The sequence below is a fragment of the Salvelinus namaycush genome, chromosome 3 (genome assembly GCF_016432855.1).
Source record: "Salvelinus namaycush isolate Seneca chromosome 3, SaNama_1.0, whole genome shotgun sequence".
Taxonomy (NCBI): domain Eukaryota; kingdom Metazoa; phylum Chordata; class Actinopteri; order Salmoniformes; family Salmonidae; genus Salvelinus; species Salvelinus namaycush.
In genome coordinates this window covers 8544732-8570781 of record NC_052309.1, presented here as the reverse complement: position 1 = coordinate 8570781, position 26050 = coordinate 8544732, and the positions used below count along the sequence as shown (strand labels likewise).

The 26050-nt window shown below is 45.0% G+C and overlaps 2 protein-coding genes across 2 annotated transcripts in view; one reads left to right on the top strand and one right to left on the bottom strand.

The window, feature by feature from the left end:
* Positions 1-26050, top strand: part of LOC120044776 (uncharacterized protein DDB_G0271670-like) — a gene marked incomplete at its 3' end in the record, with an annotated part of 148198 nt that overhangs the window by 81063 nt on the left and 41085 nt on the right. The gene's annotated exons all lie outside the window — the stretch shown is intronic.
* Positions 523-17520, bottom strand: LOC120044902 (sia-alpha-2,3-Gal-beta-1,4-GlcNAc-R:alpha 2,8-sialyltransferase-like). Its single transcript, XM_038989630.1, has 4 exons — positions 17351-17520; positions 13582-13704; positions 11942-12499; positions 523-1452 (listed from the first exon to the last, which is right to left on the bottom strand). Exons 1-4 carry the CDS (start codon positions 17512-17514, stop codon positions 1170-1172), a joined length of 1128 nt encoding a protein of 375 aa, XP_038845558.1. The 5' UTR covers positions 17515-17520; the 3' UTR covers positions 523-1169.

Sequence of the window (26050 nt, the reverse complement as noted above, 5' to 3'; positions counted from 1 at the left end):
TTAACCATTTCTCGTGCCTGTTAAATGATAGTTCCATTATCGGTAGTGATACTTTGCTAACCATTTCTCGTGCCTGTTAAATGATAGTTCCATTATCGGTAGTGATACTTTGTTAAACATTATTTTAATTCTTAAAAAGTAAAAAACCCCACAGCAACTTAAATCTCCCGAGAAAAAAACCTGATGTAAAATACTCACCAAAACCACTTGGTTAGAATATAACCAGCTGCAACTGTACATACAGTATATAACCACAATACAGGGAAATCTGTAATCTCTATTTCTGTCATTTCTATTGTGCCATAGATAAACCAGAGCTCTGATATATAATGATGAGCTCAGGTTATAGAAAAAAAGGCTGATATTACTGTGTCTTAGCCGCTGTAGCATAGCCGCTGTAGCATAGCCGCTGTAGTATAGCCACTGTAGTATAGCCGCTGTAGTATAGCAGCTGTAGTATAGCCGCTGTAGCATAGCCGCTGTAGTATAGCAGCTGTAGTATTGCCGCTGTAGTATAGCCGCTGTAGCATAGCCGCTGTTGTATAGCCTCTGTAGCATAGCAGTTGTAGCATAGCCTCTGTAGCATAGCCTCTGTAGTATAGCCTCTGTAGTACAGCAGCTGCAGCATAGCAGCTGTAGCATAGCCGCTGTAGCATAGCCGCTGTAGCTTAGCCTCTGTAGTTCAGCTGCTGTAGTAAAGTCGCTGTAATTTAGCTATCACAAAGCGTAGCACTAGCAGGCAACAACATGGGCAGCCAGTAAGAATCTCACTGGCCCATCGCAGCGGGAAAAACTGGTTGCAATGACATGTTTTCTGATGGTCAGGTTGTACTATATACTGATTGTATAATGACGTTATGCTTATGTCTTTTTACAACCAGAAAAATACGTCTTTATATAGTTGTGATCTGGTTCTGGTTATCTAACCAGATAACAACCAAAATATAACGTCTTTCTCCTTATTGCTTGATGTCGTCATTAAAAAGACCTTCATACCTGGCTGTAGAGTAACAGCGACCAATTGGTTGTAATCTGGTTATTTAACACCTTCTTAATCAGAAAACCAGTTTACAACCAGAAAATGACTTACTGTGCCAGATTTAGCCTTTTAGTCTGATCTAGTCCATGTACAGTCCGGTTCAGTCTGGTTCGGTCCAGTCGAGTCAGGTCTAGGCACAATGTGAGAGAGTTAGTTTGATAAGTCCCTCTGTGTGCATTTTATAGAGTAGTTTGAACTCTGCTGGCAGCTGGTGGGACTCCTGCCACTTGGTGGTGAACTTGGTACCCTTCTTGTCGTAATAGTGATAGGGCAGCTCCTTGCCCGTGTTGGGGTCCCAGCCAAAGGGCCAGAAGCCGTACAGGTGGATCTCCTCACACATGGACGAGGCCAGAGTGTACATGAGGATCCCCGTGCTCAGACGCTTCGGTGACAGCTGCTTGGTCTTCCAGTATCTGCAGCACAGACCAACAGAACAGACAGGGTTAGAATGGATACTGGATGGTTACTGTTAGAATGGATACTGTTAGAATGGATACTGTTAGAATGGATACTGTTAGAATGGATACTGTTAGAATGGATACTGTTAGAATGGTTACTGTTAGAATGGTTACTGTTAGAATGGTTACTATTAGAATGGATACTGTTAGAATGGATACTGTTAGAATGGTTACTGTTAGAATGGTTACTGTTAGAATGGTGACTGTTAGAATGGATACTGTTAGAATGGATACTATTAGAATGGATACTGTTAGAATGGATACTGTTAGAATGGTTACTGTTAGAATGGTTACTGTTAGAATGGTGACTGTTAGAATGGTGACTGTTAGAATGGATACTGTTAGAATGGTTACTGTTAGAATGGTTACTGTTAGAATGGTGACTGTTAGAATGGATACTGTTAGAATGGATACTGTTAGAATGGTTACTGTTAGAATGGTTACTGTTAGAATGGATACTGTTAGAATGGATACTGTTAGAATGGATACTGTTAGAATGGATACTGTTAGAATGGTTACTGTTAGAATGGATACTGTTAGAATGGATACTGTTAGAATGGATACTGTTAGAATGGATACTGTTAGAATGGATACTGTTAGAATGGTTACTGTAGTAATGGGTACTGTAGTAATGGGTACTGTTAGAATGGATACTGTTAGAATGGTTACTGTTAGAATGGATACTGTTAGAATGGATACTGTTAGAATGGTGACTGTTAGAATGGATACTGTTAGAATGGATACTGTTAGAATGGATACTGTTAGAATGGATACTGTTAGAATGGATACTGTTAGAATGGTTACTGTTAGAATGGATACTGTTAGAATGGATACTGTAGTAATGGGTACTGTTAGAATGGATACTGTTAGAATGGTTACTGTTAGAATGGATACTGTTAGAATGGATACTGTTAGAATGGTTACTGTTAGAATGGATACTGTTAGAATGGTTACTGTTAGAATGGTTACTGTTAGAATGGTTACTGTTAGAATGGATACTGTTAGAATGGATACTGTTAGAATGGATACTGTTAGAATGGATACTGTTAGAATGGATACTGTTAGAATGGTTACTGTTAGAATGGTTACTGTTAGAATGGATACTGTTAGAATGGATACTGTTAGAATGGATACTGTTAGAATGGTTACTGTTAGAATGGTTACTGTTAGAATGGATACTGTTAGAATGGATACTGTTAGAATGGTTACTGTTAGAATGGATTGGAGTGTGTGTGTTTGTGTTTATGTGTGTGTTTATGTGTGTGTATGTGTGTGTGTGTGTGTGTGTGTTTATGTGTGTGTTTGTGTGTTTATCAATCTATAAAATGTATTTATAAAGCCATTTTTACATCATCCGATGTCACAAAGTGCTTATACAGAAATTCAGCCTAATCCCCAAAATAGCAAGCAATGCAGATGTAGAATTGTATGTGTTTATGTGTGTGTGTGTGTTTGTTTATGTGTGTGTGTGTGTGTTTGTTTTTTTATGTGTGTGTGTGTGTTTGTTTATGTGTGTGTGTGTGTGTGTGTTTATGTGTGTGTGTGTGTGTGTGTTTATGTGAGTGTGTGTGTGTTTGTTTATGTGTGTGTGTGTGTTTGTTTATGTGTGTGTGTGTGTTTGTTTATGTGTGTGTGTGTGTTTGTTTATGTGTGTGTGTGTGTGTGTTTGTTTATGTGTGTGTATGTGTGAGTGCTGTACATGCTCCTGTACTCAGTTGAAAACCAATTGAAACCATTGATGCATTATCCAAAAATGAAATTGTCCCCTCATCAATGGAAACAATAGACACTGGTGTTAAATGTAGACACAGCTTGTTAAATGAAGATATTCCGTGCGAGCAGGTTACTTTAATGTGATTGAGGGAGATGATAGTACAACCAGTCTGTGTCCCAAATAGCACCCTATTCACTTTCTAGCACACTACTTTTGACAAGGGCCCAGAGAGCTGTGGACACCAGGGCCCAGAGAGCTGTGGACACCAGGGCCCAGAGAGCTGTGGACACTAGGGCCCATAGGGCTGTGGACACTAGGGCCCATAGGGCTGTGGACACCAGGGCCAATAGGGCTGTGGTCACCAGGGCCCATAGGGCTGTGGTCACCAGGGCCCAGAGAGCTGTGGACACTAGGGCTAATAGGGCTGTGGACACCAGGGCCCAGAGAGCTGTGGTCACCAGGGCCCATAGGGCTGTGGACACTAGGGCCAATAGGGCTGTGGACACCAGGGCCCATAGGGCTGTGGACACCAGGGCCCATAGGGCTGTGGTCACCAGGGCCAATAGGGCTGTGGACACTAGGGCCAATAGGGCTGTGGACACCAGGGCCAATAGGGCTGTGGACACCAGGGCCCATAGGGCTGTGGTCACCAGGGCCCAGAGAGCTGTGGTCACCAGGGCCCATAGGGCTGTGGTCACCAGGGCCCAGAGAGCTGTGGTCACCAGGGCCAATAGGGCTGTGGTCACCAGGGCCAATAGGGCTGTGGTCACCAGGGCCCATAGGGCTGTGGTCACCAGGGCCCATAGGGCTGTGGTCACCAGGGCCCATAGGGCTGTGGTCACCAGGGCCAATAGGGCTGTGGTCACCAGGGCCCATAGGGCTGTGGTCACCAGGGCCCATAGGGCTGTGGTCACCAGGGCCCATAGGGCTGTGGTCACCAGGGCCCATAGGGCTGTGGACACCAGGGCCCAGAGAGCTGTGGTCACCAGGGCCAATAGGGCTGTGGACACCAGGGCCCATAGGGCTGTGGTCACCAGGGCCCATAGGGCTGTGGACACCAGGGCCAATAGGGCTGTGGACACCAGGGCCCATAGGGCTGTGGTCACCAGGGCCAATAGGGCTGTGGACACCAGGGCCAATAGGGCTGTGGTCACCAGGGCCAATAGGGCTGTGGTCACCAGGGCCAATAGGGCTGTGGACACCAGGGCCCATAGGGCTGTGGTCACCAGGGCCAATAGGGCTGTGGACACTAGGGCCCATAGGGCTGTGGTCACCAGGGCCAATAGGGCTGTGGTCACCAGGGCCCATAGGGCTGTGGTCACCAGGGCCAATAGGGCTGTGGACACCAGGGCCCATAGGGCTGTGGACACCAGGGCCCATAGGGCTGTGGTCACCAGGGCCAATAGGGCTGTGGACACCAGGGCCCAGAGAGCTGTGGACACCAGGGCCAATAGGGCTGTGGTCACCAGGGCCAATAGGGCTGTGGTCACCAGGGCCAATAGGGCTGTGGACACCAGGTAGTGCACTATATAGGGAATACTGGTTCAGACCGCCACGGCCTGGTGGGATAAGCCCCGTCCTGTCTTCAAAGTTCAGCTTGCCGCTGTCAAGTCCCAGCCTGCGGCCACAATGACCATACCTGGCTTGCAGTCCTCCATCTTAGTAATAGGTTCCAAGTCCTCTGCCCTGTCAGGTCCTAGGTTTCCTGCCGTGCTAGGCCCTCAGCCCCCTGACCTGGGGACCCACCGTTCCCTGACCTGGGGACCGACCGCTCCCTGACCTGGGGACCCACCGCTCCCTGACCTGGGGGCCGACCGTTCCCTGACCTGAGGACCGACCGTTCCCTGACCTGGGGACCCACCTTTCCCTGACCTGGGGACCCACCATTCCCTGACCTGGGGACCCACCGTTCCCTGACCTGGGGACCCACCGTTCCCTGACCTGGGGACCCACCGTTCCCTGACCTGGGGACCCACCGTTCCTTGACCTGGTGATCCACCATTCCCTGACCTGGGGAACCACCGTTCCCTGACCTGGGGACCCACCGTTCTCTGACCTGGGGACCCCCCGTTCCCTGACCTGGTGATCCATTGTTCCCTGACCTGGTGATCCATTGTTCCCTGACCTGGTGGTCCACCGTTCCCTGACCTGGGGACCCTCTGGCCACCGCACCTGGGGAACCCCCTGACCTTGTCTCTGGGGCCCTGCCTTCAGATTCCTGACAAGCCTCACCCAGGGGTCCCAGCCTGTTCCACTATGGGAGCCATCGCGTTCAGCAGTGGTGAAAGAGTCACCAACCTCACCAAAGACAGTTGTGGCAGGCGTGCCACATTCCTCCTTCAGCTGTGGCCAGCCTCCAGCATTGTACTCAGCGCCCAGGGAAGGGCCCCAGCGGCCCTGCAACAGCTGAGTTAGTGGATCCTCTGCCACGACACTGTTCCCGCAACATTGTGCACCCCCCTGGTCCCCATGGTTCTTTAAAGTGACACTGGCTATCAGCTGCCCCTCGAGTACAGCCAGACTGTAAAAAAAGGCAATGCCTGTGCACATGACTTTCCCCACAGTCCCATTAGCAAGTTCTGGTTAACGACCAAGTTGACTGTTTATTTTAGGAAGATTGTCAATGCATCCAAGAAGTCAGTTGTGGGATTATTGTCAGGAGGTTTGTTACCTACGTTAAGATGAGGATTGACTGCAAGCAATTGCCTTTAGGCCTAATTACCTGCTGCAGCTTGTATATTCCAGATACTGTAAAGACCAACGCCGGAGAGGGGAAGCAGGTACGGGGAGTCAGACATTTATTCGGAAACAGACATAGAACAAGACAGGAACAGCGTCAGCACATGGGTAACACAGACATATGACAAACAATGCAGCAGTGGGGAACAGAGCCGGGGAACTGATAGGGGAGGTAATAAACAGGCGACTGACTGAGTGAGTCCAGGTGAGTCCAATATCGCTGAAGCGCATGACGAGGGAAGGCAGGTGTGCGTAAATGTAGGGCAGCCTGGCGCTCGTGGGGGAAGAGCGGGAGAAGACGTAACAGTACCCCCCCCTCATGGGCGCTGGGCAAGCCGGATGGGGGTAAACTCCCCACGAACCAGCAGGGGAGTGGGAGCCTGGCGAGCTGGCTGAGGCATAGGAGCCTGACGATCCGGCTGAGGCATGATTTGGGATGGGAGGCAAGGAACCGAGGCAAGGAAACTTCTCGAGCCAGCTAGGGCGTGGAAGCCCGACGAGCTGGCTTAGGCACCCGCGGTTCCATCGGCAGCGGAATCCAAGCCTGATGTCACCAACAAAACAAGAAAACTCGTGGGCCGGCTGGGCGAACAAGACCTGACAATCCGGCTGATGCCCGACGTGGGATGGGCGCCTTCCGAGCCAACCGGGGCAAAGAAACCTCTCGAGCCAGCTAGAACGTGGAAGCCCGACAAGCTGGCTAGGCACCCCCGGTTCCATCGGCGGCGACCCAGGACCGATGTCACCACCAACCGGAACGCCAGTACTCCCCGATGCTTCGTGTGATGACTGGTGCATTCTGTAAGGGCCGATGCCGGACAGGAGAAGCAGGTACGGGGAGTCAGACATTTATTAGTGAACAGCGTCAGCACACGGGTAACACGGACATATGACAAACACTGCAGCAGTGGGGGAACAGAGCTGGGGAACTGATAGGGGAGGTAATAAACAGGCGACTGAGTGAGTCCAGGTGAGTCCAATATCGCTGAAGCGCATGACGAGGGAAGGCAGGTGTACGTAAATGATGGTGGCAGGAGTCCGTAATGCAGGGCAGCCTGGCGTCTATGAGCGCCGGGGGGGGGGGGGGGGGGGTTGAGAGCGGGAGCAGGCGTGACAGATACCCTATTTGCATGTTGTTTATATTGCATTGGTTGCATGATTGTTTAGAGATGGTTAATTCCTATAGCCTATATGTGCACTTTAACACTTATTCATGCTACTGTTAAGCCATGGCAAGAGATTCTAGAAGTTTCAGACTGTCCTCAGTGAGATTTATGACTCTGAGGCACCGGACACAGATCAGATAAGATGTACATTAGGCCAGAGAGAGAGGGCAATAAATCGTGCCTTCCGAATAATTAGTTCTCGCTCTCTATAGTGAGACGTTTATACATATCCCTGATGTGTGTATGTAATGTTATTCTACCAGGCTATGTACAGATCCTGTGGTATTGTGGCATTACTATAGTTAATATACATACACTACCGGTCAAAAGATTTAGAACACCTACTCATTCAAGGTTTTCTATTTATTCATCCCTACCTTGTCACAACACAACTGATTGGCTCAAACGCATTAAGAAGGAAAGAAATTCCACAAATTAACTTTTAAGAAGGCACACCTGTTAATTGAAATGCCTTCCAGGTGACTACGTCATGCAGCTGGTTGAGAGAATGCCAAGAGTGACCAAAGCTGTCATCAAGGAAAAGGGTGGCTAATTGAAGGATTTGTTTAACACTTTTTTGGTTACTACATGATTCCATATATGTTATTTCATAGTGTTGATGTCTTCACTATTATTCTAATAATGTAGAAAATAGTAAAAAATTAAGAAAAACCCTTCATAGGTGTTCTAAAACTTTTGACTGGTAATGTTTATGTCTCCTTTCCCCTATAGAAAAACTGGTACATCCTATGTAAAATGAAGATTTTTGAGTGTGAATACTATAGTTTGTGGTGGTAGTGATGAAGATAATATAAGTTCTGGACTGAGAAGCATTAGTACTGTTCTTGCCGGACAGCCTGTAGTGAGTTAGAACCAGGTATATCAGCATTCAGTCACTAGCGGTTGAGGGTTCAGAAGCTAACCGCTCAGACGGCGCCAGCTAGCACCAAATCAAATCAATTTATATAGCCCTTCTTACATCAGCTGATATCTCAAAGTGCTGTACAGAAACCCAGCCTAAAATCCCAAACAGCAAGCAATGCAGGTGTAGAAGCACGGTGGCTAGGAAAAACTCCCTAGAAAAGGCCAAAACCTAGGAAGAAACCTAGAGAGGAACCAGGCTATGAGGGGTGGCCAGTCCTCTTCTGGCTGTGCCGGGTGGAGATTATAACAGAACATGGCCAAGATGTTCAAATGTTCATAACTGACCATCATGGTCAAATAATAATAATCACAGTGGATGTCGAGGGTGCAAACAGGTCAGCACCTCAGGAGTAAATGTCAGTTGGCTTTTCATAGCCGATCATTCAGAGTATCTCTACCGCTCCTCCACTATTATTATTATTAGGCCTACGTTTTTAAACAAGATCATTATTATACCTACAACAACACAGTGCAATGAGGAATACATTGTTATTAAGTGAGTACACAATTATTGTCTATAAACCTCAGTTATTCAGGCAAATTTGAATAACATCTCAAACGTTTTGTTTCATGCCAAAATAACTGCATAGGCCTAACAGCCTAGGCCTGACTATGCAAACATGTGGATCTGTTTGGGTCTATTGTCGACAGTTTTGAACGTCCAGAAAGATACATTAGCAGAACACTCATATGGTGTTTGTTGTCAGTATGTAGCCAATCGGTGTTAAGATTGGCCTACTATAGGAAAAATACTGGCTTCTCCTTTCCAACTTCCCGCCCGTTCTTAATGCTGTAGCCTATTTTACATTCAGCAAGGAAGAGCAAGTGTGTATCTCTCGTCCAATAGGCTGATAGTAGACTAAAGAAAATAAGTCAAAATAAATGTCCAACCAGATTTTGTAGTCTGGCTTTACCTGCTGTGGAAGCGGAGAGGCCAGGTGCGTAATTGCGCAACAGAACAAAGACAGACAGGCTCGAGCTTTAGCCTAAGTTAGAAGCGTATGCATTCTAGCCCATAATTCATAAAGTCAATGTGAATGTATCCAGTGAATTTACACAGCGAAAAAAATAAAAAGTATCAGATAATGAAATCATAGGTTGCCTACATTATGTGCGGTCCAGAGGCTGCGCTGAGTGTGCTCCCTCCCGGTCTCCGATTGTCAGTTTTTTTAGGGACAAGAAATGTATCCTACCCAGACTACAACAACACAATGTAAGGAAGAATGTTATTGTTTTCAATTGGTAACAAAACTTGAGTATTAAAGAGTATTAATAGGTTGCACCCCCGTCACTCGGTCGCGTCATGCCCTTGTTATGAACGTTCTCAAGCCGCCCTCTATCGGTAAAGTGGTGATAAGGCCAGTCATTCTGGACGGACGTAACTACTGTTTTCTCTAAATTACACTAAAGTAGCCAAATAATTAGTAGGAAACAACTTTTCTAGCATTATCATGTCGTCAAATTTACTTTAAAAAGATTGCAATGTTGACATTAGCTAGCAAAATTAATCAAAAATAACTAGCAAAGCTAACGTTAGCTAGCTAAAATCCGGTGGTCTCCCCTCAATCTTAGCTAGTTAGCTAGCTAACATTATAATCTGGTGACATCAAAATGGTGACAAAAGGTTTTCCTACAAATTATTTGCCTCATTTTGAATGTCATTGGATTTCCAAGCCACTGTAATGCACTTTGGATAAAATCTTCAACGCTCATTGATGATGCATTGAGTAGAATGCTCAGTTGGTTATCAGTTCAAAATGAACATTCAAAACAATATTGTGATGAAACATGCAAGCCATGAATACAGGCAACGTCCGCACTGAGCTAAAGGGTAGAGCTGCCGCTTACAAGGAGCGGGACTCTAACCCGGAGGATTATAAGAAATCCCGTATTCTCTCCCACGAACCATCAAACAGGCAAAGCGTAAATACAGGACTAAGATTGAATCGTACTACACCGGCTCTGATGCTCGTCGGATGTGGCAGGGCTTGCAAACTATTACAGATTACAAAGGGAAGCACAGCCGAGAGCTGCCCAGTGACACGAGCCTACCAGATGAGCTAAATAACTTCTATGCTTTCTTCGAGGCAAGTAACACTGAAACATGCAAGGGAACACCAGCTGTTCTGGACGACTGTGTGATCACGCTCTCCGTAGCCGATGTGAGTAAGACCTTTAAAAAGGTCAACATTCACAAGGCCGCAGAGCCAGACGGATTACCAGGACGCGTACTCCGAGCATGCGCTGACCAACTGGCAAGAGTCTTCAATGACATTTTCAACCTGTCCCTTACCGAGTCTGTAATACCAACATGTTTCAAGCAGGCCATCATAATCCCTGTGCCAAAGAACACTAAGGTAACCTGCCTAAATGACTACCGACCCGTAGCACTCATGTCTGTAGCCATGAGGTGCTTTGAAAGGCTGGTCACGGCTCACATCAACACCATTATCCCAGAAACCCTAGACCCACTCCAATTTGCATACCGCCCCAACAGATCCACAGATGATGCAATCTCTATTGTACTCCACACTGCCCTTTCCCACCTGGACAAAAGGAACACTACGTGAGAATGTTGTCATTGACTACAGCTCAGCGTTCAACACCATAGTGCCCTCAAAACTCATCACTAAGCTAAGGACCCTGGGACTAAACACCTCCCTCGGCAACTGGATCCTGGACTTCCTGGCGGGCCACCCCAAGGTGGTAAAGGTAGGTAATAACGGGGGTGGCAGGTAGCCTAGTGGTTAGAGCATTGGGCCAGTAACCGCAAGGTTGCTTGATTGAATCGCCGAGCTGACAAGGTAAAAATCTGTGGTCCTGCCCCTGAACAAGGCAGTTTACTCATAGCTCTTCTTTCATTACTACATTTTCATGTCAGTTACTGGTGGAAAGTTTATGGTAAGAAGCATGGATTGTACGATGTTAAAATAAAATGGCTTCAAATTTTCATAATCTATTTCTGAGAAGAATATACAAAAGTCAAAATGCTATGTTGAGTGTGCCCAATGCAATGTTGGGTGTGTCTGATACTATGTTATGTTCGTCCAATGCAGAAGAGGCTGGTGGGAGAAGCTATAGGAGGACGGGCTCATTGTAATGGCTGGAATATAATAAATGGAACAGAGTCAAACATGGTTTCCATATGTTTGTTGTGTTTGATACCGTTCTATTTATTCTATTCCAGCCATTAAAATGAGCCTGTTCGCCCACCAACCTCCTCTGGTTCAATGCTATGTTATGTTTATCCAATGCTATGCTAGGTGTGTCCAGTGCTATGCTAGGTGTGTCCAGTGCTATGCTAGGTGTGTCCAATGTTATGCTAGGTGTGTCCAGTGCTATGCTAGGTGTGTCCAGTGCTATGCTAGGTGTGTCCAGTGCTATGCTAGGTGTTTCCAGTGCTATGCTCGGTGTGTCCAATGTTATGCTAGGTGTGTAGTGCTATGCTAGGTGTGTCCAGTGCTATGCTAGGTGTTTCCAGTGCTATGCTCGGTGTGTCCAGTGCTATGCTCGGTGTGTCCAGTGCTATGCTAGGTGTGTCCAGTGCTATGCTAGGTGTGTCCAATGCTATGCTAGGTGTATCCAGTGTTATGCTAGGTGTGTCCAATGCTATGCTAGGTGTGTCCAATGTTATGCTAGGTGTGTCCAGTGCTATGCTAGGTGTGTCCAGTGCTATGCTAGGTGTGTCCAGTGCTATGCTAGGTGTGTCCAGTGCTATGCTAGGTGCGTCCAATGCTATGCTAGGTGTGTCCAGTTGTGATTCTATATGACTTGTGTTAATATGTAACTTGTGATCTGTTAAGAGTTTCCTCTTGAAGGACAATAAACATAAATCAATCGCTCAATCATCAAATCAATCAATTTATCAATCAACCAATCACTCTGGTGTGTCCAGTCTTACCGGTTTATGTACTGCATGATGTTGCCAGGCCAGGCTAGCTGAACCTTCAGCTGTCCTCTGTGCTCCACGAAGAAGTCGACCAGTGTCCTGGTCACCGTGGCCGAGGTATGGAAGAAGAAGGCAGGGATCCAGAGTATGGCCCTGTCCAGCTTCTTCAGACTCAGGAAGAAGTTGTTCCTGTCCTGGAGGGTCAGCAGGTTGTTGTAGTATTTCTCCAGGATGCTGGGGTTAAAGGTCGTGAGGTTGGTCCTCCGCCCCACGTCCCGGTGGAAGATCTCCGTGGGAGCGAAGTTGCAGCGGAAGACGAAGTCAAACTTCTCGATCTCGGGACCACAGCGACTCCCTGTGAGGACGCCGCTGTTCCCCACCACGGCACACACATTGTAGTGCTTGTTGACGATGGGGGATGCCTCGGGAAGCAGGGACTTGAAGTTCTCACCAATGGAGAAGACGTACTTGTGGCTGGAGTAGTCATAGTGCATCAGCTGACCCACACTCACGCTGCTCCGGGTCAGGGTGAAGTTGTGGGCCATGTCGATGTGTTGAGAGATCTCTTTTCTGGAAGATATGGAGAGATCAGACAGGTGGGAGAAATGTTAGGCTGCATCCCAACTCGCACCCTATGTCCTATGTAGTGTACTTCATTTGATCAGGACCCATATGGGAGATATAAGAAAGCTCAGGAAATATATACAGTACCAGTCAAAAGTTTCAAACACACCTACTCATTCAAGGGTTTTTCTGAATTTTTTACTATTTTCTACATTGTAGAAATAATAGTGAAGACATCAACACTATGAAATGACACATATGGAATCATGGAGTAACCAAAAAAAGTGTTCAACAAATCTAAATATATTTTATATTTCAGATTCTTCAAAGTAGCCACCCTTTGCATTGATGATAGCTTTGCACACTCTTGGCATTCTCTCAACCAGCTTCATGAGGAATGCTTTTCCAACAGTCTTGAAGGAGTTCCCACATATGCTGAGCACTTGCTGGCTGCTTTTTCTTCACTCTGCGGTCCAACTCATCCCAAACCATCTCAATTGGGCTGAGGTCAGGTGATTGTGAAATAGCCCTTACACAGCCTGGAGGTGTGTTTTGGGTCATTTTCCTGTTGAAAAACAAATGATAGTCCCACAAAGCGCAAACCAGATCCCCATTGACGCATCAAATTCCCATAGAAATTGGATTCATAGAACTGTAATTTTCATTGAAAGCAAGTCTAAGAAGCGGTAGATCTGTTCTATGTGCGCTATTTCTATGTTTCCCGATCTTAAGTTTCGTTTTTGTGTACTTTAGGTTTTGTAAACCAGCTTCAAACAGCTGAAAATACAATATTTTTGGTTATGGAAAATATATTTCACAGCGGTTTAGATGGTACAATGATTCTCTATTGTCACATAAACTGAAAGTAGGCGAACTATTAGAATTTTAGCAACCAGGAAATGGCGGAGCGATTTCTGCATATTGCACCTTTAAGAACTGTCCTTGTTGTCTGTGCCTGCATTCTTCTCCACCAGTGGTAGCGCCCCACTCCCCCACTCCTCCCCCATGTTCTGTTAAAGCGTTAAAACGTTTTGCAACGTTAGCGCCCTAATGAACAGCATCCAGATGTATCCTATAGGCTACTTCACCTATGTTCTGTGAATGCCGTTCTGTTATAGCGCCATTTGGAGGTGTTCTCCCGGAGGATCTCATTCAGGGCTCTGGTCAGAGGGGTGAAGGCAGGGTCCAGGTACTTCATGGCCAGCTGAGACCTGTGGACAGAGGCAAACACATTGATACATTGGTTGGATAATATCCTGGTGGTATTGTACTTGTGAATGGATTTGACTGTTGCTGTGGGGATAAAACATGGAGAGTTATGGAACTGGGGTGTGAGAGATTATTTTACATGTACAGTATGGTTAAAGGTAAAATGAAAAATGCTTGATTTCCAAATGGTATCCTATTGTCTATATAGGGCCTATTGGGCTCTGGGCAAATGTAGTGCATTTGAACAGACGCCTCACAAGTCCTCAACTGGCAGCTTCATTAAATAGTACCCGCAAAACACCAGTCTCAACGTCAACAATGAAGAGGCGACTCCGGGATGCTGGCCTTCTAGGAAGAGTTGCAAAGAAAAAAACATATCTCAGACTAGCCAATAAAAAAGAAAAGATTAAGATGGGCAATAGAACACAGACACTGGACAGAGGAAGTCGCCTCTTCAATGTTTACTTTGAGACTGGTGTTTTGCGGGTACTATTTAATGAAGCTGCCAGTTGAGGACTTGTGAGGCGTCTGTTTCTCAAACTAGACACTCTAATGTACTTGTCCTCTCGCTCAGTTGTGCACTGGGGCCTCCCACTCCTCTTTCTATTCTGGTTAGAGCCAGTTCATGCTGTTGAGTGAAGGGAGTAGTACACAGCTTTGTACGAGATTTTCAGTTTCTGGGCAATTTCTCTCATGGAATAGCCTTCATTTCTCAGAACAAGAATAGACTGACGAGTTTCAGAAGAAAGTTCTTTGTTTCTGGCCATTTTGAGCCTGTAATCGAACCCACAACTGCTGATGCTCCAGATACTCAACTAGTCTAAAGAAGGTCAGATTTATTGCTTATTTAATCAGGACAACAGTTTTCAGCTGTGCTAACATAATTGCAAAAGGGTTTTCTAATGATCAATTAGCCTTTTAAAATTATAATCTTGGATTAGCTAACAAAACGTGCCATTGGAACACAGGAGTGATGGTTGCTGATAATGGGCCTCTGTACGCCTATGTAGATATTCCATAAAAAATCTGCCGTTTCCAGCTACAATAGTAATTTACAACATTAACGATGTCTACATTGTATTTCTGATCAATTTGATGTTATTTTAATGGACAGAAAATATGTGCTTTTCTTTCAAAAACAAGGACATTTCTAAGTGACCCCAAACATTTGAACGGTAGTGTATATAGTCGGAAGTTTACATACACCTTAGCCAAACACATTTAAACTCAGTTTTTCACAATTCCTGACATTTAATCCTAGTAAAAATTCACTGTCTTAGGTAAGTTAGGATCACCGCTTTATTTTAAGAATGTGAAATGTCAGAATAATAGTAGAGAGAATGATTTATTTCAGCTTTTATTTCTTTCATCACATTCCCAGTGGGTCAGAAGATTACATACACTCAATTAGTATTTGGTAGCATTGCCTTTAAATTGTTTAACTTGGGTCAAATGTTTCGGGTAGCCTTCCACAAGCTTCCCACAATAAGTTGGGTGAATTTTGACCCATTCCTCCTGACAGAGCTGGTGTAACTGAGTCAGGTTTGTAGGCCTCCTTGATTGCAAATGCTTTTTCAGTTCTGCCCACAAATTTTCTATAGGATTGAGGTCAGGGCTTTGTGATGGGCACTCCAATACTTTACTTTGTTGTCCTTAAACCATTTTGCCACAACTTTGGAAGTATGCTTGGGGTCATCGTCCCTTTGGAAGACCCATTTGCGACCAAGCTTTAACTTCTGATTGATGTCTTGAGATGTTGCTTCAATATATCCACATAATTTTCCAGCCTCATGATGCCATCTATTTTGTGAAGTGGACCAGTCCCTCCTGCAGCAAAGCACCCCCACAACATGATGCTACCACCCCCGTGTTTCACAGTTGGTATGGTGTTCTTCGGCTTGCAAGCATCCCCCTTTTTCCTCCAAACATAACAATGGTCATTATGGCCAAACAGTTCTATTCTTGTTTCATCAGACCAGAGGACATTTCTCCAAAAAGTACAATCTTTGTCCCCATGTGCAGTTGCAAACCGTAATCTGGCTTTTTTATGGCGGTTTTGGAACAGTGGCTTCTTCCTTGCTGAGCGGCCTTTTAGGTTATGTCGATATAGGACTCGTTTTACTGTGGATATAGATACTTTTGTACCCGTTTCCTCCAGCATCTTCACAAGGTCCTTTGCTGTTGTTCTGGGATTGATTTGCACTTTTAGCACCAAAGTACATTCATCTCTAGGAGACAGAACACGTCTCCTTCCTGATCGGTATGACGGCTGCGTGGTCCCATGGTGTTTATACTTGCATACTATTGATTGTACAGATGAACGTGGTGCCTTCAGGCATTTGGAAATTGTGCACAAGGATGAACCAGACTTTTTTCTGAGGTCTTGGCTGATTTCTTTTGATTTTCCCATGATGTCAATCAAAGAGACACTGAGTTTGAAGGTAGGCCTTGAAATACATCCACAGGTACACCTCCAATTGACTCAAATGATGTCAATTAGCCTATCAGAAGCTTCTAAAGCCATGACATCATTTTCTGGAATTTTTCAAGCTGTTTATAGGCACAGTCAACTTAGTGTATATAAACTTCTGACCCACTGGAATTATGATACAGTGAATTATAAGTGAAATAATCTGTCTGTAAACAATTGTTGGAAAAATTACTTGTGTCATGCACAAAGTAGATGTCCTAACCGACTTGCCAAAACTATAGTTTGTTAACAAGAAATTTGTGGAGTGGTTGAAAAACAAGTTTTAATGACTCCAACCTAAGTGTATGTAAACTTCAACTTTGTATGTATGTATGTATGTATGTATATATGTATGTATGTATGTATATATATATGTATAGTTTCTGTGGAGAGGAAGGGAGGGCATCCAATGATACAGCCTTGTTATACAGTCTGATACAACTTGGATTCAACAAAAGGGGGAATGGATTACAGGGTGGAAATGAATCTATCGCCACATTTAAATCAGAACTAAGGACAGCTCCCTTGAGCGAGCCAGAGAACACAGCAGCCGGTGGCCATTGCATCACAGCTGGACGTTCGGGACCTCTCTAGCTGAGCATCATAACACAGGGGCATTGTGACAAAGCCTTCACAGCAGTACGATCATTACAACATGCGCTGTGTTTCTTGTTCATGACCAGATAGGATTAAATTCTGCTCTATTTTAGACCGGTGAGCTGGCTTGTTGTTGTACGTAGGGAATTCATTAATTTGGCTGAGATTCGACTTGATATCCGGTTGAATAAAAAAAAGCAGTGACATCCGGTAAATTCAATAATCGTGGGAAATATGGAGACGTTGATTATTGATACGACCTTAGAATATGACGAGAGAACCGACAGAGGCGTCGTTATATTTATACTGTGACAGTGTAGGCCTTTTGGTTTGTGGTGTAGCCTACTGTAGACTACTGTAGCAGCCTATGACACAAGCCTCCCTAATATGAAACCTCTGGTTTTAGAAAAAGCCCCCCACTGCTATTCTGGAAATAGAAACAAACCATTATATGTTGCGTGATAATAAAGACCGTTACATGTATGTATATGCTACAAGAATGTAAAACCGCACACTTCAGCAGACTATAGCCTACGCACATAGCACACGTTTCTATTGCGAGATGTTATTGCAATACTTACCGAAATCCGGTATGAAACATATACATCCGAGAACTCCCTGAACTTGCGTATTTGGGGGTCGTGAAGAGAAAATCTTTCTTTATTGACACGTAGCTGATCAATGAGAGTATGAGCAGAGCAACACTGAGCATCACCAACCCCAGGACGCTCGCTATGCGGACCATCTTCCCGAGTTGACATTCCCGTCTGTGCAACGACAAGGATAGCTATGTTCCTATTCAGCGGAGGAGAAGCGACATGTCGGCTGGCCTGTCATATTTTATTTTATACCTAGAGACAGTCAGATAGAAGCTGAAAGAGGTAGCGGCAGGCGGCATCTGAAATTGTTCTTGTTTTGAAGGTATGTCTCTGTCTCTTGGCTCAGGGCGGTTCTCATTCTCCCGGTGCATCGGTCCTGCTCGGTTTTGGCTAGAAGGGATACAGCTTTTGTCAAAATAGACTTTTCGTAGCAGGTTTAGGAGAATTTACGCAACATGCTAGGATAATTAACGTGGCAGGCTAGGATAATTAAGTTAGGTTAGGAAAAGGGTTAGGGTTAGCTAAAATGCAACACGTTTTTTTTGTTGACAAAAGCTGTATCCCTTCTAGACATGACAGTCCTGCTCGTTCCATTCCATCCCCTCGCTGCGAAGTTAGATCCAGTCGTAATAATGGCGCAAGGAGATGCATGTATTTTGAATCGAATTAATGAACCTTACCAGATGCTTAAAGAAGCAGTGAACTTGTCAATTAAATAAACAACCGCTTTCAGTCTGATCTACAACAACGTAGGTTCAATGAGTTAGCCACTAACCATGCAGCTGTCTTTAATAAACAACCAGAAACAACTACTGATTTTCAGGTTCGTTATAAAAAAATAAAGTTATTTCAGAATATTTGGGTGAGTTAACTGGTTAACTCATTGATTCTGCTTCGCAGTATACCGGTAGGCTACCACAAAGGGTTACTTATAGTCTGCTTTGCAAAACCGCATGGATTCTGTTAAACCTGCATGCCATTTTAATCACTGCTTTCTAGAGATCTGTTCCGTGCTGTTTTGATGGTTTTCTCAGTGATAAGGGTTCAAAGAGCATGTAGGCTACAATAGGGATATTCTGCAGTGCAACTGTCCATCAATACACCACAAGTTGTTTTCCTGTGTGGTGTCAAAGTCTTTCAGTGGGGTATCATGTGGGTCAATATATTAAAGTTGTACATACACTTTATATACAAAGTTATGTGGACAACTCTTCAAATTAGTGGATTCGGCTATTTCAGCCACACCCGTTCCTGACAGGTGTATATATAATCGAGCACCATGCAATCTCCATAGTCACACATTGGCAGTAGAATGGCCTTGCTGAAGAGCTCAGTGACTTTCAATGTGGCACCGTCATAATATGCCACCTTTCCAACAAGTCAGTTAGTCAAATTTATGCCCTGCTAGAGCTGCCCCGGTCAACTGTAAGTGCTGTTATTGTGAAGTGGAAACCTCTAGAAGCCACAACGGCTCAGCCGTGAAGTGGTAGGCCACACAAGCTCACAGAATGTGACCACCATGTTCTGAAGCTCGTAACAATTGTCTGTTCTCGGTTGCAACACTCACTACAGAGTTCCAAATTTCCCCTGGAAGCAACGTCAGCACAAGAACTGTTCGTCGGGAGCTTTATGAAATGAGTTTCCATGGCCGAGCATACGCACACAAGCTTAAGATCACCATGCGCAATGCCAAGCATCGGCTGGAGTGGTGGAAAGCTCGCCGCCATTGGACTTTGGAGCAGTGGAAACGCTTTCTCTAGACTGATAAATCACTCTTCACTATCTGGCAGTCCGACAAACGAATCTGCTTGGAGAACGCTACCTGCCCCAATGCATAGCGCCAAATGTAAAGTTTAGAGTAAGAAGAATAATGCCCGTGCACAAAGCGAGGTCCATATAGAAATGGTTTTGTCGAGATCGGTGTGGAAGAACTTGACTGGCCTGCACAGAGCCCTGACCTCAACCCCACCGGACACCTTTGGGATGAATTGGAACGCCGACTGCGAGCCAGGCCTAATCGCCCAACATCAGTGCCCGACCTCATTAATGCTCTTGTGGCTGAATGGAAGCAATTCCCCGCAACAATGTTCCAACATGTCTGTGAAGACACCTGACAGCTGGTCTGCACATACTTTGAGAACGCGCCCTGGTATTCCATCTGATTGTTAACCAGTTTAAAATGTTTTGCCCACATCGGCCACAGTCATCCGGAAAAACAGAGGCTTTCATGCAAGGCACAGTGTTATATTCCTCAAAGCGAGCATAAAAGGCATTTAGCTTGTTTGGGAGTTCTGCATTGCTGGGCAGCTCACGGCTGGGTTTCCCTTTGTAATCCATTATCGTCTGCAAGCCCTGACACATACGACAAGCGTCGTAGCCGGTGTAATAGGATTCCACCTTCCTCTTATATTGACCTTTTGCACGTTTGATGTCTCGTCGGAGGTCGTATGCGTCCATGTCCGTGTCCCGTTCATTGTAAGCGGTAGCTTTAGCCTTTAGCTCAGCGTGGATATTGCCTGTAATCCATGGTTTTTGGTTTGAATACATTCTTATAGTCACTGTGGGGACGACATCGTCTATGCACTTATTGATGAAACCCTTGACTGGTACGTCTACCCCTGACAACGAGTCCATTGCTAATTCTCTGTTATTGTAACATTCTCTGTATGAGAAGATATTCCTTCTGAGTTGCAGTATCTGTATGTAGAATAGCAAGACATCCCCTGTATGTTTCCACTGTTTCCTATAGGATAGATATATACAGTAGAGCAGAGTGATGGGCAGTGGCCTTTCAGAGATTACCTTTCAGAGATGACCTCTCAGAGATTACCTTTCCACTTCTATCAGTCCCTGAGGTTGCCCCATCCCCCTCCTCACCCCCTCCTCACCCCTGCTCCTCCAACTCCTTACCCCCCCAACCCCTGCTCCTCCACCTCCTCACCACCCCTCACCCCCTGCTCCTCCACCTCCTCACCCTCTTGCCTCACCTCCCACCTCATCCCCCTCGTCCTCCACCTTAGTAAAATGGCGCCGATAGATAGGGCAGCCGTGTTTTTAGCCCCTAGGCAACTTTGCAATGTTTAGTTTTTTTATTTGTTATTTCTTACATTATTAGCCCCCAAAATGTTTTTGTTAGTAGATACAGCCGGGAAGAACTTTTGGATATCGGAGCGGCGGTAACTCACCAGCATTACCAGCACTACAACCAGAAATACGACTTTCCTGAACCGGATCCGTTGTTCGTACCCGCCAGGGCAATTGAACTGATCCCAGAGATTGATCCAAAACGCCACCGGCAGAGAAGAGGTATTCGGAGTGGACTTCTAGTCCGACTCAGGAGGAGCGCACACCACCCACCGCTTCCGAGTATAATGTTCAGTCTCTGGATAATAAAGTTGACGAGCTCAGGGCGAGGATTTCCTTCCAGAGAGACATCAGGGATTGTAACATGGAAACATGGCTCTCTCGGGATATACTGTCTTAGTCCGTACAGCCAGTTGGGTTCTCAGTTTATCGCGCAGACAGGAAAAAAGATCTCTCTGGGAAGAAGGGTATGTTTCATGATTAACTACTCATGGTGTGATTGTGATAACATACAGGAACTCAAGTCCGTTTGTTCACCCGACCTAGAATACCTCACAATCAAATTCCCACCGTATTACCTTCCAAGAGAATTCTCGTAAGTGATAGTCACAGCCGGGTATATTCCCACTCAAGCCGATACCACGGCGACCCTCAAAGAACTTCACTGGACTTTATGCAAACCGGAAACCACATATCCTGAGGCTGCATTTATTGTAGTTGGGGATTTTAATAAAGGAAATCTGAGGAAAACGCTACCGAAGTTCTATCAACACATTGACTGTAGTACTCGCGCTGCTAAAACACTCGACCACTGCTACTCCAACTTCCGGGATGCCTACAAGGCCCTCCCCCACCCTCCCATCGGCAAATCTGATCACGACTCCATTTTGCTCCTCCCTTCTTATAGGCAGAAACTCAAACAGGAAGTACCCGTGCTAAGGACTATTCAATACTGGTCTGACCAATCGGAATCCACGCTTCAAGATTGTTTTGATCACACGGACTGGGATATGTTCCGGGTAGCCTCCGAGAATAACTTTGACGAATACACTGATATGGTGACTGAGTTTATCAGGAAGTGTATAGGAGATATTGTACCCACTGTGACTATTAAAACCTACCCTTACCAGAAACTGTGGGCTCTCCTTCTCCGTGGCCGACATGAGTAAGACATTTAAGCTTGTTAACCCTTGCAAGGCTACCGGCCCAGCCGGCATTCATAGCCGCATCCTCAGAGCAGGCTGGAGTGTTTACAGACATATTCAATCTCTCCCTATCCCAGTCTGCTGTGCCCACATGCTTCAAGATGTCCAAGATGTACCCAAGAAGACAAAGGTAACTGAACTAAATGGCTATCACCCCATTGCACTCACTTCTGTCATCATGAAGTGCTTTGAGAGACTAGTCAAGGATCATATCACCTCTAATTTACCTGACACCCTAGACCCACTTCACTTTGCTTACCGCCCCAATAGATCCACAGACGATGCAATCACCATCACACTGCACATTGCCCTATCCCCTCTGGACAAGAGGAATACCTATGTAAGAATGTTGTTGATCAACTACAGCTCAGCATTCAACACCATAGTACCCTCCAAGCTCATCATTAAGCTGGAGGCCCTGGGTCTCAACCCCGCCCTGTGCAATTGGGTCCTGGACTTTCTGACGGGCTGACCCCCAGGTGGTGAAGGTAGGAAACAACACCTCCACTTCGCTGATCCTCAACACTGGGGCCCCACAAGGGTGGGTGCTCATTCACCTCCTGTACTCCCTGTTCACCCATGACTGCGTGGTCATGCACGCCTCCAACTTAATCATCAAGTTTGCAGACGACACAACAGTAGTAGGCCTGATTACCAACAATGATGATACAGCCTACAAGGAGGAAGTGAGGGCCCTGGGAGTGTAGTGCCAGGAACATAACCTCTCACTCAATGTCAACAAAACAAAGCAGCTGATCGTGGACTTCAGGAAACAGCAGAGGGAGCACCCCTCTATCCACATCGATGGGACCACAGTGGAGAAGGTGGAAAGCTTTAAGTTCCTCGGCGTACACGTCAGTGATGAAATGGTCCACCCACACACACAGCGACTCTTCATTCTCAGGAGGCTGAAGTAATTTATCTTGGCACCTAAAACCCTCACAAACATTTACAGCTGCACAATTGATAGCATCCTGTCGGGCTGTATCACCGCCTGGTACGGCAACTGCACCGCCCGCAACCACAGGGCTCTCCAGAGGGTGGTGCGGTCTGCCCGACGCTTTGGTCTATTTTACCAAGAAGGAGAGTGATGGAGTGCTGCGTCAGATGACCTGGCCTCCACAATCCCCCGACCTCAACCAAATCGAGATGGTTTGGGATGAGTCGGACCGCTGAGTGAATGAAAAGCAGACAACAAGTGCTCAACATATGTGGGAACTCCTTCAAGACTGTTGGAAAAGCATTCCAGGTGACGCTGGTTGAGAGAATGCCAAGAGTGTGCAAAGCTGTCATCAAGGCAAAGGGTGGCTATTTGAAGAATCTCAAATATAAAACATATTTTGATTTGTTTAACACTTTTTTGGTTACTACATGATTCCATATGTGTTATTTCATAGTTTCTATGTGTTCACTATTATTCTACAATGTAGAAAATAGTACAAATTAATTAAGAAAAACCCTTGAATAAGTAGGTGTTCTAAAACCTTTGACCGGTAGTGTATATTCTTAATTCCATTCCTTACTTTAGATGTGTGTGTATTGTGTATGCTGTTGTGAATTGTAAGATATTACTTGTTAGAAATTACTGCACTGTTGGAACTAGAAACACAAGCATTTCGCTACATCTGCTAAACACATGTATGTGACCAATAAAATTAGATTTTGATTTGACCTCCTCACCCTCCTCCTCCTCCCCCTCTCGCCTCTTCCCCCTCTTGACCCGCTCACCCGATCAGTTTCTCTCTTGACTCATCTCTGGGTTTGAGACAGATCAGATTTGGAGACACAGACAGATCAGTTTCTCTCTTGACTCTCTGTGTTTGAAACAATGGTAATGAGCTGTAGATCCTGAGGTAATCTCAGGTAACTTGATTACCTTTAGGGGATTACAATTACATACAGCACATGGTTACTTTATCAGCACAAAATCAATGAAGTCAAGAGTGACGTAAAAAAAACAATGGAAAACTTTGAACGTTATAACGGGTTGGAATTCAAACATGTCTCCCTCTTTTGTTGAATCAGAGAGTACATTTATCACCAAACCACGTGACATTGCAAATTCCTTTAAAGAATATTTCACGGCCAAAGTGGAAAAGGTTGAGAAATGAGTCCCACTGATGGCTCCCTGTCGTATACACACATAAAAGATTGTATCATGAATGAGAGGAAGTTTGACATTTTTGGTGGGAAGTATGTTACTCTCTCTTTCTGATGATAGGGACAGATCATCTTGGAGTTCCACACCAATTTGTCATATTTTGAATAGGTGCTTGATGTGTGGGGTGTTTCCCTAGAAATCTGGAAAGCGTTAAAGGTCATTCCAGTACCTAAGCAAGAAAAATCTGTCTTCACTGGTCCAAATAGTCGTCCTATAAGCTTGCTGACTGTGTTTAAATAAATTCAGGGTTGTTTCTAATGTAATGATCTGATAACGAGTTTCCAGCATTGCAAACAGAGGAGGGCATTCGGCCTTAGCGCAAATCACAGATGATTGGCTAAAGAAACTTGTGGCGTTGTGGCGTTCCTCAAGGCAGCTGCCTAGGCCCACTTTTATACTCTATCTTTTCTAACGATTTTCAGTAATGAACAACGCAAGAGTGGTTATGTGTGCTGATGACTCTACAATGTACAGTATAGTGCTGCATCAGCATATAATGAACTAACAGATGTACTGAGCAGAGAATTAACAATAGTGGGTTAATATTAACAAATTTGTGTTGAATATTTCTAAAACAAAATGTCTTGTATTTGGTCCAAGATATATGGTTACTGGTGACCCTCAATTAAACTTGTTGATGGATGGGTTGCCTGTGGAACAAGTTAAATAGACCAAACTCCTTGGTGTCACGTTTCACTATCCTGGTCTGAACATATAGATAATATTATAATTAAAATGGGTAAGTTCATTGCCGTAACAAGAGACTGTTCTTTGTATTTAACATCCAGCACTCTGAATCAGGTGATTTAAGCTTTGGTTATATTACACTTAGAGTACTGTCCAGTTATATGGTCGTCTGCAGCAAAGAAAGATAACAAAAAAAAGCTCCAACTCTCTCAAAACATGGCTGCCAGACTAGCTCTTCATAGCTCTATGCATATGAATGTCGACCCAATGCATCTTAGTCTCTCATTGCTTCCCATCGTAAGCAAATTAGTATCCAGTCTTTAGATATTTACATATATATATTTTTTGGGGAATGTAGCAATTTTCAAGAAACAAAAGTATTTTTCAAATCAATTAGTGTCTACAAGAAAAGTTCTTAACCATCAAATCAGACAGGTACGTACAGGTCATCTGATAGCCCCCAGACACAGTAACGTACAGAGCCATCACTAAATGGAATTCTTTACCAGATCACATTTCTGAGGCAAAAAGGAAACCTACCTCGAAGAAAACAATTAGCAAAAAGGAAACCTACCTCGAAGAAAACAATTAGCAAAAAGGAAACCTACCTCGAAGAAAACAATTAGCAAAAAGGAAAACTACCTCGAAGAAAACAATTAGCAAAAAGGAAACCTACCTCGAAGAAAACAATTAATAACATCTAAATGCATCGGATCATATGACTGGACAGATACTAATCACATTGAATGTTAATAAATGTATTATATTTAAGGTATTTTAATTCTGTAATGTTTTCATGACATATGCTAGTAGTGTCTTTAATGTAAAATGTAATTGCTGGTAATTGTTAGATATGTGTTGACTCCCAGGAAGATTAGCTGATGTTATGGCGTCAGCTAACGAGGATCCCAGCACATGCCTAGTCAACTGTTTTCTAAGACAGAGGATTCATTGGACAGGTTATGGGTATGTACCTGTGAAAGTGGTCAGTATAGGCTGCAGAGTCTGTCCTAATGCTTTATACCCCATCCTCTCCTCTCTCCTATCTCCTAACTCATATCTCCCCTCTCTCCTCTCCCTTCTCTCCTCTCCCCTCTTTCCTCTCCCCTCTCCCCTCTATCCTCTCTCCCCTTTAAATACAATTAAATACAATTAAGTACAATATCAAACAAGATAATATAAATCATAAGACAGTTAAGTATATTCTTCTGTATATGAAATTATATATACATTAACCCCCCTCTCCTCTCCCCTCTTTCCTCTCTTCTCCCCTCTCCTCTCTTCTCCCCTCTCTCCTCCCTCTCTCCTCTCTCCCCTCTTTCCTCTCCCCTCTCTCCCCTCTCTCCCCTCTCTCTCCTCTCTCCCCTCTCTCTCCTCTCTCTCCTCTCTCTCCTCTCTCTCCTCTCCAAATGAGGCCCAGGCAGGGATCACCAGAGAGGATGTGGGTGTGTGATCACCAGGATTGCATTAGGGCTGTCTGAAATGTCTGTCCATGCTCGGACGCTCCTGTCACATTGTACTCTGTGCTCAATGGGCCAGAAGAAG